A 16663-nucleotide genomic window follows, 5' to 3' on the forward strand; every position below is an offset into this window, starting at 1 on the left:
GGGGCTGTTACGTTCTCGGAGAATTAGAACCTAACTCTACGGACACTCTATAGGGGCTGTTACGTTCTAATTCTCAGAGAATATAACTCTACGGACACTATGAAAAGCTTAACCAAGACTCTATGAAAAGCTTAACCAAGACACTATGAAAAGCTTAACCAAGACACTATGAAAAGCTTAACCAAGTTAAATTTCTCCCAGAGGATCAATACAGCTGCATTCGGACAAAACATGGTTTCCACCACCACTAGTATATATACTCCAATTTAGGCACAACTCCTTCTCTCCAATCCTTACATCTTTTATGGTTCGACAGGAAGACGAAGTGATTGGGTAATAAACCATTGTTTCTCCCTTAAGGGGATCTGACCTCAACCCCCTTGATGCCTAATCCAAAGACCGCCACCTGTATCCCCTATAGCAATCCGGTGACTTCCTCCCGTCCACCCAACACATTCCAAAGCCATCTGGCTCCTACAGATAACCATTAACTTCTGATGTAAAAAAACAGTCTCTGTCACTCCTCAGATACTATACTTCTGAGTATTACAATGGTCCAAGTTTAACCCGGAATCTAACAGGACATATGACATTCTATATACACAGACAGTGGTAAATTACACAACATCCTGTTATTACATCTGGTATGTAGAATCTAATGTAGCATGCAATAACATATGACATAAGTTGTCAAGAAGACTGTATAATAGTAGTTATTAACAGTTGACAGAGCGTGACAACAGGATGAACAGTCATTTATAAACACCCATTATAATCCGTTTCATATCATCTCATGCCGTGACTCATAAGTCTTGAACATTACTTTCCACAGCTTATGACAAATGTTATGTGTTATATAGCTGTTATAATGGCATATGAATGCATGCGTGAGGACAGTAAACTGTTTTAAGATTTGTTTCGATTTTAACTATGGTGCTATCCAGAGGCCGTTTATCTCGTTGGTATGGCAACATCATCTAATTTGAGAAAGGCTGTCTGGGATTTTGAACTAGATGCCAAAAGTCAACCAAATTAACGGAGCAAACGGAGCATTGTACATTGGAGTATTGCTAGACTATTATGCTTGGTGTCCCTGCTGTCACATGTAGCCTACCCTGAGCTCCTCATGTATGGGGCTGGTGAAGTATCCATAGCCACAGTCTCTCAGGTCTGCCAATGTGGACATACAGCTTGTCCTGATCTCTTCTGGGATGGACTCCTCTCTTCCCACTATGAAGTCTCTGTAAAGGAGGAACCAATGTCATTACATCAATGTTGGATTTATGAAGTCAAATAAGAGGTTGGGAGGATTGGAGGGATAGAATGACAATGGATAGTTCAAAAGGTACTTTCAATCATCGAGCCGACAAGGTCAAAATCTGTCGTTCTGCCGCTGAGCAAGGCAGTTAACCCACTGTTCCCCTGAGCAAGGCAGTTAACCCACTGTTCCCCTGAGCAAGGCAGTTAACCCACTGTTCCCCTGAGCAAGGCAGTTAACCCACTGTTCCCCTGAGCAAGGCAGTTAACCCACTGTTCCGCTGAGCAAGGCAGTTAACCCACTGTTCCCCTGAGCAAGGCAGTTAACCCACTGTTCCGCTGAGCAAGGCAGTTAACCCACTGTTCCCCTGAGCAAGGCAGTTAACCCACTGTTCCCCTGAGCAAGGCAGTTAACCCACTGTTCCCCTGAGCAAGGCAGTTAACCCACTGTTCCCCTGAGCAAGGCAGTTAACCCACTGTTCCGCTGAGCAAGGCAGTTAACCCACTGTTCCCCTGAGCAAGGCAGTTAACCCACTGTTCCCCTGAGCAAGGCAGTTAACCCACTGTTCCCCTGAGCAAGGCAGTTAACCCACTGTTCCCCTGAGCAAGGCAGTTAACCCACTGTTCCCCTGAGCAAGGCAGTTAACCCACTGTTCCCCCGGGCGCTGATGACGTGGATGACGATTAAGGCAGCCCCCCACAGGGGTTGGGTTAAATGCAGTGATGTACTTAAGTAAAAATACTTTAAAGTACTACTTAAGTAGTTTTTTGGGGATATCTGTACCCAAAAGGAGCACCAGGGGACAAGCTGGCCCCACGGATAGTAGCCCAGCCCAGCATGTGAGTAAAGGTGATCAGAGGCAGTTAAGCACAGCTGACAGTACTAATCATCTATTTTCTTCCACCTACAAGAACCGGCAGTGGGGGAGACTGGAGGAAAAACAGGGTGGTTGATTCTCCAAAGGGAAGGATTTACCTGATGAAAAGGGAGAGGAAGAGGACAAACTACCTCTTGGGAATGGCAACCAGGGATGTGCAACACCAACCGAAAGGAGCTCTCCACGAACGGATAGTTAAGGCAGAGACACACCCGTGATTTATGTTAGAGTTACTCACCTTGTGTTCGTTATTCATGTAAAGAAGAAGATTTGTGATATCCTTGTGAGATCATCCTTGATTGTGTGGGAGTGTTTGAGAAGAGAAAATACCTCAATAGAGAACTTTGTTCAACGTGAGAATGTTCAATGTAAGAAAACCTGCTCCCGACTCATTTATTCCACCTTTCCGCTTTAGAGCAACCTAAGTCCGCTCACAGTACTTTACTATATATATTTTTTAACAACTTTTACTTCACTACATTCCCAAAGAGTGTTGGAATGTGTCACTGGCTATCTTTAAAAAAAGAATATATATATATATATATATATATATATATATATATATGAAAATTGTGACGTCTGGTTTGCTTAATATAAGGAATTTGAAATTATTTATACTTTTCCTTTTTATACTTAAGTATATTTTAGCAATTAAATGTACTGTTGGTACTTAAGTATATTTAAAACCAAATACTTCTAAACTTTTACTAAAGTAATATTTTACTGGGTTACTTTGAGTCATTTTATATTACGGTATCTTTACTTTTACTCAAGTATGACAATTGGGTACTTTTCCCACCACTGGTTAAATGAGGAAGACACATTTTCAGTTGAATGCGTTCAGTTACAACGGACCTTTCCCTTTCCTAGAGTGTCTAAAAGTAGCTAGATAAGTAGAACAAATGATACAACTTCAGATTGTGAGGCTGCATGCATATAGATCAATACTGTTATGAGATTGGGGATTTGTAGAAACAAAAAGCATCCATGAAATTCTTACTTAGTGCTTATGAATACTTTATGTAAGGGTTAGACATGTGTCATGAAGCTCGTGTGTAGCGAGCTACCCTTCAAATACCAAGCAAATTCATGAAACAAATGACTTGGCGAAATGGACAACGGTCGTTAGCCTACCTGAATTGTTCGATGCTAACCAGGTTAGCTTTCACGACTGTCTGAGTGTTCTCCCCTGTTCTCTTCACAAATTCTTCAAGAGAGCCCTTATAGCTGCAAATATACATTGTACAAAATGTCAACAGGCATCTCCAGGTTCTTCTTTATCATGTCAGTAAAATGTTGAATAGTAACAATGCAGTGCATATTACTCATTTGTAGCATACATATCCATTATAAACTAAACCAGGTCAAAGACAGTCTGCAACAAGACAGTGTAGATAGAACACCAAGGTTGACTTACCAACTTTTCCCAGGAAAAAGGCCATGTAGAATTACGCAATTTGTCTGTGTGGCTTTGAAACCAGAACACAGTAAGCTAACTGAATGACTTTGAGCATGATGCTGGATATCAACGTGCATGTTCATCAGTAAAATATTATTTCTCTCAGTGTGGACAGGCCTAAGCCAAACCATTCAAATTTCATGCAAAAAGGAATTTGGTTTTCAATAGAAACTTGGTGAATAAGTTAAGATGAACAATGGAAAAGCAAACGTTCAACTACGACAGGATGTGTTCATTAAGGCACACAACCAAAATGTTTTGCAATGGAAAAGGAAAATCAGTGTTACTTATTGGACAAGTCCAGATAGTCTCTCTCTGTTGCAGTCTGTTTGGTGCCTAAGGAGCACGACCCAGTGGCCTGGGCTGTAAGGAATGGGTACACTACCTTATCAAGAAGCTGTCCAGCTGATGCAGGATTCTCTGGGCTTTAGCCTTACTGCCCAGAATAGTCCTGGCCTCTCTCATGGCCCCATCAACAGCCTAGTAAACAGAACAACATACAGTATATTAGCACATAAAACCCTGTACAGTCAAAATAGCTTAGAGCAGGGATGGGATTAATTCCATGAAAACTCAATTCAGTGTAGTGTTAGGTTCTAATTCTCAGAGTAAAAAAACTCTACGGACACTATGAAAAGCTTAACCACATTTATTCTGCCCAGAGGATCAATACAGCTGCATTAGACAAAACATGTTTCCACCAAATCTTTATTTTATCTCTCTGTTATTTTACCAGGTAAATTGACCGAGAACACATTCTCATTTACAGCAACCGTGATGGTTTGAGGGCCAGATTGGGAATTTAGCCAGGACACCGTGGTTAACACCACTACTCTTACAATAAGTGCCATGGGATATTTTATGACCTCAGAGAATCAGGACACCTGTTTAAAATCCATACGAAAGACAGCACCCTACACAGGGCCCCCAATCCCCAATCACTGTCCCGGGGAATTGGGATATTTTTTAGACCAGAGGAAAGAGTGCGTCCTACTGGCCCTTCAACACCACTTCCAGCAGCATCTGGTCTCCCATCCAGGGACTGCCCAGGACCAACCCTGCTTAGCTTCAGAAGCAAGCCAGCAGTGGTATGCAGGGTGGTATGCTGCTGGTAAGCTGCTGGCACCACAAGTATATATACTCCAATTTAGGCACAACTCCTTCTCTCCAATCCTTACATCTATTATGGTTTGACAGGAAGACAAAGTAATAGGGTAATAAACCAACATTTCTTCCTTAAGGGCATCTGACCTGACCTCAACCTCTCATTTGCCTAATCCACAGATGTCCACCAGTCTCCCCTATAACAATCCTGTGACATCCTCCCATCCAACCAGCACATTCCAAAGCCATCTGGCTCCTACAGATAACCATTAACTTCTGATGTAAAACCCCTCTGAACCTCAGCACTCCATCAGTGACATGAATAAGTATATTTTCATATTCTCAGAACCCAACAGTAGAAATGTATGAAATTCAGTGCATTTATTAAATATTTCTGATTTATGGTGCTCATTGTTTTGAGGTCTGAAAATATCAGACAAACTTTGGTTTTGGAGGGTAATGTCAGTTTAAATAGAATTATGTCAAGGTTGACATGTCAATATGAAGCTTATATAAAACCATGCAGGAGAAAAAGCTACTTCATATCTGTAGTATGAAAACAAAGAAGAACATGTTCAGGTCAAAGAAAGAGTAGGGCTGAACACAGAAAAGCACTAGAAGAAGTAGCAGTAATCCAATAGGTTTCAACCTGTATGATGTCAATGGCCAGAGGACAGAAGCAGTATCCGTCAATGAGTTCTGGACTCTTTCCACTGAGCCAACCCTCCTCCTCCTTACTGAGAGCATTGGAGAACCAGGTCCTGACTCTACTCTGAAATCGACATAGCACAGGTCATCACAAGTCTGTAAGTTTGACACTATAGTTCTGAAAGACATTGTATACAACATTATAAAATAATACATTTTCAATTCTAAAGCACTCTGAAAGTAGCCTGGTCCCAGATATGTTTGTACTATCTTGCCAAGCCCTATGGTCATTAACACACCATAGCAGTTGGTAAGACAGCACAAACAGAGCTGGGACAAGGCTACTCTGAAAGTAAACTGGTCCCAGATCTTGTTTTGCTATCTTGCCAAACCCTACACTCTTAGAAAAAGGGGTTCTGAAAGGGTTCTTCCGCTGTTCCCATAGGAGAACCCTTTTTGGTTCCAGGTAGAACTCTTTTGAGTTCCATGTAGAACCCTCTGTGGAAAGGGTTCTACCTGGAGCCATTGTCACGTTCTGACCTTTATTTCCTTTGTTTTGTCTTTATTTAGTATGGTCAGGGAGTGAAGTCTATGTTTTGTGTTTCTATGTTTTTCTATTTCTGTGTTTGGCCTGATATGGTTCTCAATCAGAAGCAGCTGTTTATCATTGTCCCTGATTGAGAACCATATTTAGGTCGCCTGGTTTTCACTGTTGTATTGTGGGTGTTGGTTTCCTGTGTCAGTGTTTGTGCCACACGGGACTGTTTAGTTTAATTTCACTTTGTTATTTTGTATTCTGTCATGTTCAGTTTTTCTATTAAAAACATGGACACCAACCACGCTGTGTTTTGGTCCGATCCTTGCTACACCTCTTCAGATGAAGAAGAGGAAATCTGTTGTTACAGCCATAAAGGTTTATTCAAGGTTATTGACCGGTAGCTGAAAAACCCCTTCGGAACCCTTTTTTTCCTGAGTGTAGGGATTGGAAAGATAGCGCAAACATCTTGGACCAGGCTACTTTCGGAGTGCTTTAGAATTAGAAATAAATGTTGTTGTTTTTTTTCTAAGAGTGTATGGTCGTTAACACACCATAGCAGTTGGCAAGACAGCACAAACAGATCTGGGACCAGGCTACTTTCGGAGTGCTTTAGAATTAGAAATAATGTTGTTGTTTTTTTTCTAAGAGTGTATGGTCGTTAACACACCATAGCAGTTGGCAAGACAGCACAAACAGATCTGGGACCAGGCTACTCTGAAAGGATGGTCTAGACGTATACACATGGATTTAGCCTGTTCATTAGATTTAGCCGTTTCCGGCATCCTGTTTACCTCTTTTTGTAGTAGATACTGCTCCTCCAATGTTGTGAGATCCTTCTCAGATAAAAGAGTTCCCAAAGACTCCATGTTGATGTGCCCCTCAAGGTCTTTGTGTTTTAAGATGTCACTGAAACAGATATAAACATGTTGTAAATGACATCATGTCATTGATAGAAACCATACGAGACATCTCAGAAACACTCAGACTATACAAGGCAGGAGGATAATGTGGAAAAACTTCAGCTATCAGCTACGCAAAATATGCAGCATTTATGTTAGCAGACTTTCTAAAAAGGGGAACTAGCCTTTTTTAAAAGGGGAAGGTCAGGATTTTACAACTTCGTTAAATGATTCATCATAATGTAAATAGTCTATGGGTCTGGAGAGACTATAATCCATGGTTCAGTTCTTTAAACAGCCACTACAAACGTCAGCTAACTTTAGCCACTGCTAGCTAAAAATCAATGGCAGTGATAGGGGAAATTGTGCAATTTTCTAAATGTAATGGCCCAATCAACTCAAATCAACTACATATGCGGTTTGACATCACTTAAATGTGATTTGGACATTTTAAAAAGAAAATTGCCCCTATCACTTCCACTGATTGTTAACAAGCCCTTCAAGAATCCAGGACAACTGCCCTCCCATTTCCCACTTACTTTGGATAGTAATTGTTCACCCAGCAGAGGAGGTAGTTACAGTCATCCACATCGAGCCCAGAGCGGGCCAGTTCTGTTAACCTTGCTGAGAACTTCTGATGGTAAAGTCTCACATACAAGTTGCACACGTCAAAGTCTGGGGGGTAGCAGTCCCTTATGTCCCTGGCCACCCTGAGAACGTCCTCCTTCAGACGCTTGCCCATCCTACATACCTCCCTTTTCATGGACGTTGACAGGTTGTCCACACTGCTAACACTAATATTGTCCTCCTCCACGGCCACATTCCTCATTTGAGTATCCACAATTTTTTCAAGCAGGTTGTCGTGGGTGTGCCGGCACTGGTGTGGCCGCCACACGGGGGCCTCGCTGCTGCCCTCGGGCCGCCCTTCCCATTGCTGGTCCTTCTCTTCCAGCAGCGTTATGGTTTCCACCGCACTCCGAAGTATCTCTAGGTGTTCTCCTGAGGGTCTGGGACTAAAGGTGGTGTGAACTGCCATCCATAAGTGGAGCAGCAGGGTTTCATAGTCTTTTTGGAGCGTGTCTTCATCGTCCTCGTTGCAAACCTGAACCAACCCCTCTATCATCACGGTTTCTTGGCCAAAGAGCTTGTCCTCTCGCAAGAGCAACTGCTGGCAAGCCTCCACCAAGCGATTTTCCTTCAGGTTCTCCATAAAGTCCAAAACCACATCTGAAAAAAAACACGTTTTTTTTCACAGACCACCAAGTACAATGATTGAATAGTCATTTTAGTGCAGTCTGTACGTGACAATGAACGGTGACACACATATACATTATATATATATATATATACACACACACTGCTCAAAAAAATAAAGGGAACACTTAAACAAAACAATGTAACTCCAAGTCAATCACACTTCTGTGAAATCAAACTGTCCACTTAGGAAGCAACACTGATTGACAATAAATTTCACATGCTGTTGTGCAAATGGTATAGACAACAGGTGGAAATTATAGGCAATTAGCAAGACACCCCCAATAAAGGAGTGGTTCTGCAGGTGGGGACCACAGACCACTTCTCAGTTCCTATGCTTTCTGGCTGATGTTTTGGTCACTTTTGAATGCTGGCGGTGCTTTCACTCTAGTGGTAGCATGAGACGGAGTCTACAACCCACACAAGTGGCTCAGGTAGTGCAGCTCATCCTGGATGGCACATCAATGCGAGCTGTGGCAAGAAGGTTTGCTGTGTCTGTCAGCGTAGTGTCCAGAGCATGGAGGCACTACCAGGAGACGTGGAAGAGGCCGTAAGAGGGCAACAACCCAGCAGCAGGACCGCTACCTCCGCCTTTGTGCAAGGAGGAGCAGGAGGAGCACTGCCAGAGCCCTGTAAAATTACCTCCAGCAGGCCACTAATGTGCATGTGTCTGCTCAAACGGTCAGAAACAGACTCCATGAGGGTGGTATGAGGGCCCGACGTCCACAGGTGAGGGTTGTGCTTACAGCCCAACACCGTGCAGGACGTTTTTTATTTGCCAGAGAACACCAAGATTGGAAAATTCGCCACTGGCGCCCTGTGCTCTTCACAGATGAATGCAGGTTCACACTGAGCAAATGTGACAGACGTGACAGTCCGGAGACGCCGTGGAGAACGTTCTGCTGCCTGCAACATCCTCCAGCATGACCGGTTTGGCGGTGGGTCAGTCATGGTGTGGAGTGGCATTTCTTTGAGGGGCCGCACAGCCCTCCATGTGCTCGCCAGAGGTAGCCTGACTGCAATTAGGTACCGAGATGAGATCCTCAGACCCCTTGTGAGACCATATACTGGTGCAGTTGGCCCTGGGTTCCTCCTAATGCAAGACAATGCTAGACCTCATGTGGCTGGAGTGTGTCAGCAGTTCCTGCAAGAGGAAGGCATTGATGCTATGGACTGGCCCGCCCGTTCCCCAGACCTGAATCCAATTGAGCACATCTGGGACATCATGTCTTACTCCATCCACCAATGCCACGTTGCACCACAGACTGTCCAAGAGTTGGTGGATGCTTTAGTCCAGGGAGGAGATCCCTCAGGAGACCATCCACCACCTCATCAGGGGCATGCCCAGGTGTTGTAGGGAGGACATACAGGCACGTGGAGACCACACACACTACTGAGCCTCATTTTTACTTTTTTTAAGGACATTACATCAAAGTTGGATCAGCCTGTAGTGTGGTTTTCCACTTTAATTTTCAGTGTGACTCCAAATCCAGACCTCCATGGGTTGATAAATTTGATTTCCATTGAAAATGTGTGTGATTTTGTTGTCAGCACATTCAACTATGTAAAGAAAAAAGTATTTAATAGGAATATTTCATTCATTCAGATCTAGCATGTGTTATTTTAGTGTTCCCTTTATTTTTTTGAGCAGTGTATATATAGCGCAAATAATTTCTCATGGTGAACGAAAATATAATATGACACTTAATTTTTTCATTTAGAGTTCCTCTTCAAGGATGATAAATATGACAAATCAATATACTGAGCTAGTAGGCTAGTACTTCATACAGACTACTTCATAGTATAGTACATTGGAGTTAACCTTAAAGTAGGCAGCTTAGTCTATATACTTCACACCCTTGTCTTTTCCACATTGTGTTGTGCCTGAATTTTAAATGGATTAAATAGAGATGGTAGTCACTGGCCTACACACAATACCGCATAATGTCAAAGTGGAATTATGTTTTCAGACATTAACTATTTATGTTATGGGTATGCTTGTAATTGTTAAGGACTGGGGAGATTTTCAGTATAAAAAAAAACTAACAGAATGGAACTAAGCACAGGCAAAATCCTAGAGGAAAACCTGGTTGTCTGCTTTCCACCATGAATTCCATCAGGACAATAACCTAAAACACAAGGCCAAATCTACATTGGAGTTGCTTCCCAAGTAGACAGCGAATGTTCCTGAGTGGCCGAGTTACAGTTTTGACTTAAATCTACTTGAAAATCTATGGCAAGACCTGAAAATGGTTGTCTAGTAATGATCAACAACCAATTTGACAGAGCTTGAAGAATTTTGGGGAAATGTTGACCAGTCCAGGAGTGGAACGCGCTTAGAGATTTACCCAGAAAGACTCAAAGACTGAATTGCTGCCAATGTGTCAAGACTTCTGCCGAAGTCGGTCCCTCTCCTTGTTCGGGTGGCATTCGGTGGTCGACGTCACCAGCTTTCTAGTCACCACCGATCCATGTTTCATTTTCCATTTGTTTTGTCTTAATTATACACACCTGGTTTCCATTCCATAATCAATGTTCCTTATTTAACCCTCTGGCTTCCCTTTCTGGTTTGTGAGTGATTGTCATTGTCATGTGGGTTCGTTCTTTGTGCTCTGGATATTTGTATTTTTCCTTGTTAGAACATTACTTACATTTAGAGTAAATTGAGATGATTACTCATACCTGTGTCCTGCGCCTGACTCCGCTTCTCCATTCACCTAATCGCTGACACAATGGCGCTTCTACAAACTATTGACTCAGGGGTATGAATACTTATGTAAATTAGATATTTCTGTATTTCGTTTTCAATAAATGTGATTTTTTTTTTCAAAAAACAAGATTCCATTTTGTAATTATGGGGTAATGTGTGAGAAATAAATACATATTTAGGCAATTTTGAATTCATGCAGTAACACAACAAAATGTGTAATAAGTCAAGGAGTATGAATAGTTTCTGAAACGCTGTAAATTATACACACATCAGATAGAATGCTGAAGACAAATTCTGACCAATTAATACTGTAGTTAAATGTACCTGTTTGAGGAGGATTGCTCTCCTCTATGGGATTGGGGCTCCGTTGACGTCGCACAAAGCCTGGTATTTTTGGTATTTTCAGTTTATGCCTAAACTTCCCCTGTACTGTTTTGGGACTGCCCTGCATTGCAGGCGATAGATTAACCATTGCTGCCACCAGGTTGGGTCCAAGCACACCCACTTCCTCTGTAAAAAAAAAAATCATATTTTGTACAGTCGTCAATATTCTATCTTTATAAAAACCTATCATGGCATTGCACAATTTATTTCTATCACCTATTATCATTCCGCAACCTCTTACCATTACCATACCATCTTACCATTCATTGTTGCACGGGTAAAGGTCGATATACAAACTGGATATGAAGTTATAGGCTACAATAGTGGGTTAAACATAATAACAAAAGGCAACACTATTAACACACAGCTGTGGGAATGATATGACCGCAGGTGCGCATGTTGCGCAAGAGAGCCAGTGTTATGTCATAAGGCATAAGGCTGATATCTGAGTGGGAGTGACTAACAAAATCAATGGGGGCCCCTTGGAGGTCAGGGTCCCTGGGAACCTACCCTGTGTGCCTGATCGCTATTCAGCCATGATTACTACAAGTTTAGATTGCTGGCTAGATTCATTTACCAATTAAAAAAAATGTTAGGCGACATGTTAATCAAATAAAATATAGTATTTGTCACATGCTCCGAATACAACAGGTGTAAACCTTACCGTGAAATGCTGACTTACAAGCCCTTAACCAACAATACAGTTCAAGAAAGTGAACAAAATATGTACTAAATAAACTAAAGTACAAATAGTCAAATAAAAATAACAATAATGGGGCTATATACAGGGGGTACCGGTTCCTAAGCCAATCCTGGCTTAGGAAGACCACCAAAAATTCTGAAATTTTAATCCCAAACTACAACATTTTCAGACAAGATAGAACTGCCAAAGGGGGCGGTGTAGCAATCTACTGCAAAGATAGCCTGCAGAGTTCTGTCCTACTATCCAGGTCTGTACCCAAACAATTTGCACTTCTACTTTTAAAAATCCACCTCTCACCGTTGCCGCCTGCTATAGACCACCCTCTGCCCCCAGCTGTGCTCTGGACACCATATGTGAACTGATTGCCCCCCATCCATCTTCAGAGCTCGTGCTGCTAGGCGACCTAAACTGGAACATGCTTAACACCCCAGCCATCCTACAATCTAAACTTGATGCCCTCAATCTCATACAAATTATCAATGAACCTACCAGGTACCTCCCCAAAGCCTTGAACACGGGCACCCTCATAGATATCATCCTAACCAACTTGCCCTCTAAATACACCTCTGCTGTCTTCAACCAAGATCTCAGCGATCACCGCCTCAATGCCTGCATCCGTAATGGGTCAGCGGTCAAACGACCTCCACTCATCACTGTCAAACGCTCCCTGAAACACTTCAGCGAGCAGGCCTTTCTAATTGACCTTGCTGGGGGATCCTGGAAGGATATTGATCTCATCCCGTCAGTAGAGGATGCCTGGATATTTTTTTTAAATGCCTTCCTAACCATCTTAAATATACATGCCCCATTCAAGAAATTTAGAACCAGGAACAGATATAGCCCTTGGTTCTCCCCAGACCTGACTGCCCTTAACCAGCACAAAAACATCCTATGGCGTTCTGCATTAGCATCGAACAGCCCCCGTGATATGCAGCTGTTCAGGGAAGCTAGAAACCATGATACACAAGCAGTTAGAAAAGTTAAGGCTAGCTTTTTCAAGCAGAAATTTGCTTCCTGCAACACTAACTCAAAAAAGTTCTGGGACACTGTAAGGTCCATGGAGAATAAGAACACCTCCTCCCAGCTGCCCACTGCACTGAAGATAGGAAACACTGTCACCACTGATAAATCCAACATAATTGAGAATTTCAATAAGCATTTTTCTACGGCTGGCCATGCTTTCCACCTGGCTACTCCAACCCCGGTCAACAGCACTGCACCCCCCACAGCAACTCGCCCAAGCCTTCCCCATTTCTCCTTCTCCCAAATCTGTTCAGCTGATGTTCTGAAAGAGCTGCAAAATCTGGACCCCTATAAATCAGCCGGGCTAGACAATCTGGACCCTTTCTTTCTAAAATGATCTAAAATTGTTGCCACCCCTATTACTAGCCTGTTCTCTTTCGTGTCGTCTGACATTCCCAAAGATTGGAAAGCAGCTGCGGTCATCCCCCTCTTCAAAGGGGGGGACACTCTTGACCCAAACTGCTACAGACCTATATCTATCCTACCATGCCTTTTTAAGGTCTTCGAAAGCCAAGTCAACAAACAGATTACCGACCATTTCGAATCTCACCATACCTTCTCTGCTATGCAATCTGGTTTCAGAGCTGGTCATGGGTGCACCTCAGCCACGCTCAAGGTCCTAAACGATATCTTAACCGCCATCGATAAGAAACATTACTGTGCAGCCGTATTCATTGATCTGGCCAAGGCTTTCGACTCTGTCAATCACCACATCCTCATCGGCAGACTCGACAGCCTTGGTTTCTCTAATGATTGCCTCGCCTGGTTCACCAACTACTTCTCTGATAGAGTTCAGTGTGTCAAATCGGAGGGTCTGCTGTCCGGACCTCTGGCAGTCTCTATGGGGGTGCCACAGGGTTAAATTCTTGGACCGACTCTCTTCTCTGTATACATCAATGAGGTCGCTCTTGCTGCTGGTGAGTCTCTGATTCACCTCTACGCAGACGACACCATTCTGTATACTTCTGGCCCTTCTTTGGACACTGTGTTAACAACCCTCCAGGCAAGCTTCAATGCCATACAACTCTCCTTCTGTGGCCTCAAATTGCTCTTAAAAACAAATAAAACTAAATGCATGCTCTTCAACCGATCGCTACCTGCACCTGCCCGCCTGTCCAACATCACTACTCTGGACGGCTCTGACTTAGAATGCGTGGACAACTACAAATACCTAGGTGTCTGGTTAGACTGTAAACTCTCCTTCCAGACCCATATCAAACATCTCCAATTCAAAGTTAAATCTAGAATTGGCTTCCTATTTTCGCAACAAAGCATCCTTCACTCATGCTGTCAAACATACCCTTGTAAAACTGACCATCCTACCAATCCTCGACTTTGGCGATGTCATTTACAAAATAGCCTCCAATACCCTACTCAACAAATTGGATGCAGTCTATCACAGTGCAATCCGTTTTGTCACCAAAGCCCCATACACTACCCACCATTGCGACCTGTACGCTCTCGTTGGCTGGTCCTCGCTTCATACTCGTCGCCAAACCCACTGGCTCCATGTCATCTACAAGACCCTGCTAGGTAAAGTCCCCCACTTATGTCAGCTCACTGGTCACCATAGCATCTCCCACCTGTAGCACACACTCCAGCAGGTATATCTCTCTAGTCACCACCAAAACCAATTATTTATTTGGCCACCTCTCCTTCCAGTTCTCTGCTGCCAATGACTGGAACGAACTACAAAAATCTCTGAAACTGGAAACACTTATCTCCCTCACTAGCTTTAAGCACCAACTGTCAGAGCAGCTCACAGATTACTGCACCTGTACATAGCCCACCAATAATTTAGCCCAAACAACTACCTCTTTCCCTACTGTATTTAATTTAATTCCCTACTGTATTTATTTTGCTCCTTTGCACCCCCTTATCTCACCTCATTTGCTCACATCGTATATAAACTTGTTGATACTGTATTATTGACTGTATGTTTGTTTTACTCCATGTGTAACTGTGTTGTTGTATGTGTCGAACTGCTTTGCTTTATCTTGGCCAGGTCGCAATTGTAAATGAGAACTTGTTCTCAACTTGCCTACCTGGTTAAATAAAGGTGAAATAAAAATAAATAAATAAATGTGGAGACTATACACAGGGGGCACCGGTACCGAGTCAATGTGGAGGCTATATACAGGAGGTACCGGTACCGAGTCAATGTGCGGGGATACAGTTTAATCTAGTTATTTTGTACAGACTATGTGCATAGATAATAAACAGTGAGTAGCAGCAGTGTAAAAACAAAGGGAGGGGAGGCGTGTCAACATAAATAGTCCAGGTGGTCATTTAATTAATTGTTCAGTAGTCTTATGGCTTGGGGGTAGAATCTGATAAGGAACCTTTTGGTCCAAGATTTGGCACTCCGGTACCGCTTGCCGTGCGATAGCAGAGAGAACAGTCTATGACTTGGGTGACTGGAGTCTTTGACATTTTTTGGGGCCTTGCTCTGACACCGCCTAGTATATACAGATGAAGTTAGAAGTTTACATACATCTTAGCCAAATACATTTAAACTTAGTTTTTCACAATTCCTGACATTTAATCCTAGTAAAAATTCACTGTCTTAGGTCAGTTAGGATCACCACTTTATTTTAAGAATATGAAATGTCAGAATAATAGTAGAGAGGATGATTTATTTCAGCTTCTATTTCTTTCATCACATTCCCAGTGCATCAGAAGTTTACATACACTCAATTAGTATTTGGTAGCATTGCCTTTAAATTGTTTAACTTGGGTCAAACATTTCAGGTAGCCTTCCACAAGCTTCCCATAATAAGTTGGGGGAATTTTGGCCAATTCCTCCTGACAGAGCTGGTGTAACTGAGTGTAACTGAGTCAGGCCTCCTTGCTCGTACACGCTTTTCAGTTCTGCCCACAAATTGTCTATGGGATTGAGGTCAGGGCTTTGTGATGGCCACTCCAATACCTTGACTTTTTTGTCTCTTAAGCAATTTTGCCATACCTTTGGAAGTATGCTTGGGGTCATTGTCCATTTGGAAGATCCATTTTCAACCAAGCTTTAAATTCCTGACTGATGTCTTGAGATGTTGCTTCAATATATACACAAAATTTTCCTCCCTCAAGGTGCCATCTATTTTGTGAAGTGCACCAGTCCCTCCTGTAGCAAAGCAACCCCACAACATGATGCTGCTACCCCCGTGCTTCACGGTTGAGATGGTGTCCTTCGGCTTGCAAGCCTCCCCTTTATCCTCCAAACATAACGATGGTCATTATGGCCAAACAGTTCTATTTTTGTTTCATCAGACCAGAGGACATTTCTTCAAAAAGTACGATCTTTGTCTCCATGTGCAGTTGCAAACCGTAGTTTGGCTTTATGTCGGTTTTGGAGCAGTGGCTTCTTCCTTGCTGAGCATCCTTTCAGGTTATGTCGATATAGGACTTGTTTTACTGTGGATATAGATACTTTTGTACCTGTTTCCCCCACCATCTTCACAAGATCCTTTGCTGTTGTTCTGGGATTGATTTGCACTTTTCGCACGAAAGTACGTTCATCTCTAGGAGACAGAACACGTCTCCTTCCTGAGTGATATGACGGCTGCATGGTCCCATGGTGTTTATACTTGCATACTTGTGGAGGTCTACATTTTTTTCGGAGGTCTTGGCTGATTTCTTTTGATTTTCCCATGATGTCATGCAAAGAGGCACTGAGTTTGAAGGTAGGCCTTGAAATACAAACACAGGTACACCTCCAATTAACTCAAATGATGTCAATTACCCTATCAGAAGCTTCTAAAGCCAAGACATCATTTTCTGACATTTTAAAGGCACAGTCAACTTAGTGT

General features: G+C 42.7%; 1 protein-coding gene across 2 annotated transcripts in view; it reads right to left on the reverse strand.

Annotated features, from left to right (window-relative positions):
* LOC135506212 (tumor necrosis factor alpha-induced protein 2-like) overlaps nt 1-16663 on the reverse strand; it is a 38538-nt gene that overhangs the window by 13887 nt on the left and 7988 nt on the right. For both annotated transcript variants that reach the window (XM_064925725.1, XM_064925726.1), the window contains exons 3-9: nt 11072-11257; nt 7323-8010; nt 6676-6790; nt 5348-5470; nt 3980-4074; nt 3270-3362; nt 1115-1241 (exon numbers count right to left, since the gene is read on the reverse strand). In XM_064925725.1, the coding sequence (XP_064781797.1) occupies nt 1115-1241; nt 3270-3362; nt 3980-4074; nt 5348-5470; nt 6676-6790; nt 7323-8010; nt 11072-11257 (1427 nt within the window). The remainder of the gene's footprint in view (nt 1-1114; nt 1242-3269; nt 3363-3979; nt 4075-5347; nt 5471-6675; nt 6791-7322; nt 8011-11071; nt 11258-16663) is intronic.

The sequence above is a fragment of the Oncorhynchus masou genome, chromosome 19 (genome assembly GCF_036934945.1).
Source record: "Oncorhynchus masou masou isolate Uvic2021 chromosome 19, UVic_Omas_1.1, whole genome shotgun sequence".
NCBI classification, from domain to species: Eukaryota; Metazoa; Chordata; class Actinopteri; order Salmoniformes; family Salmonidae; genus Oncorhynchus; species Oncorhynchus masou.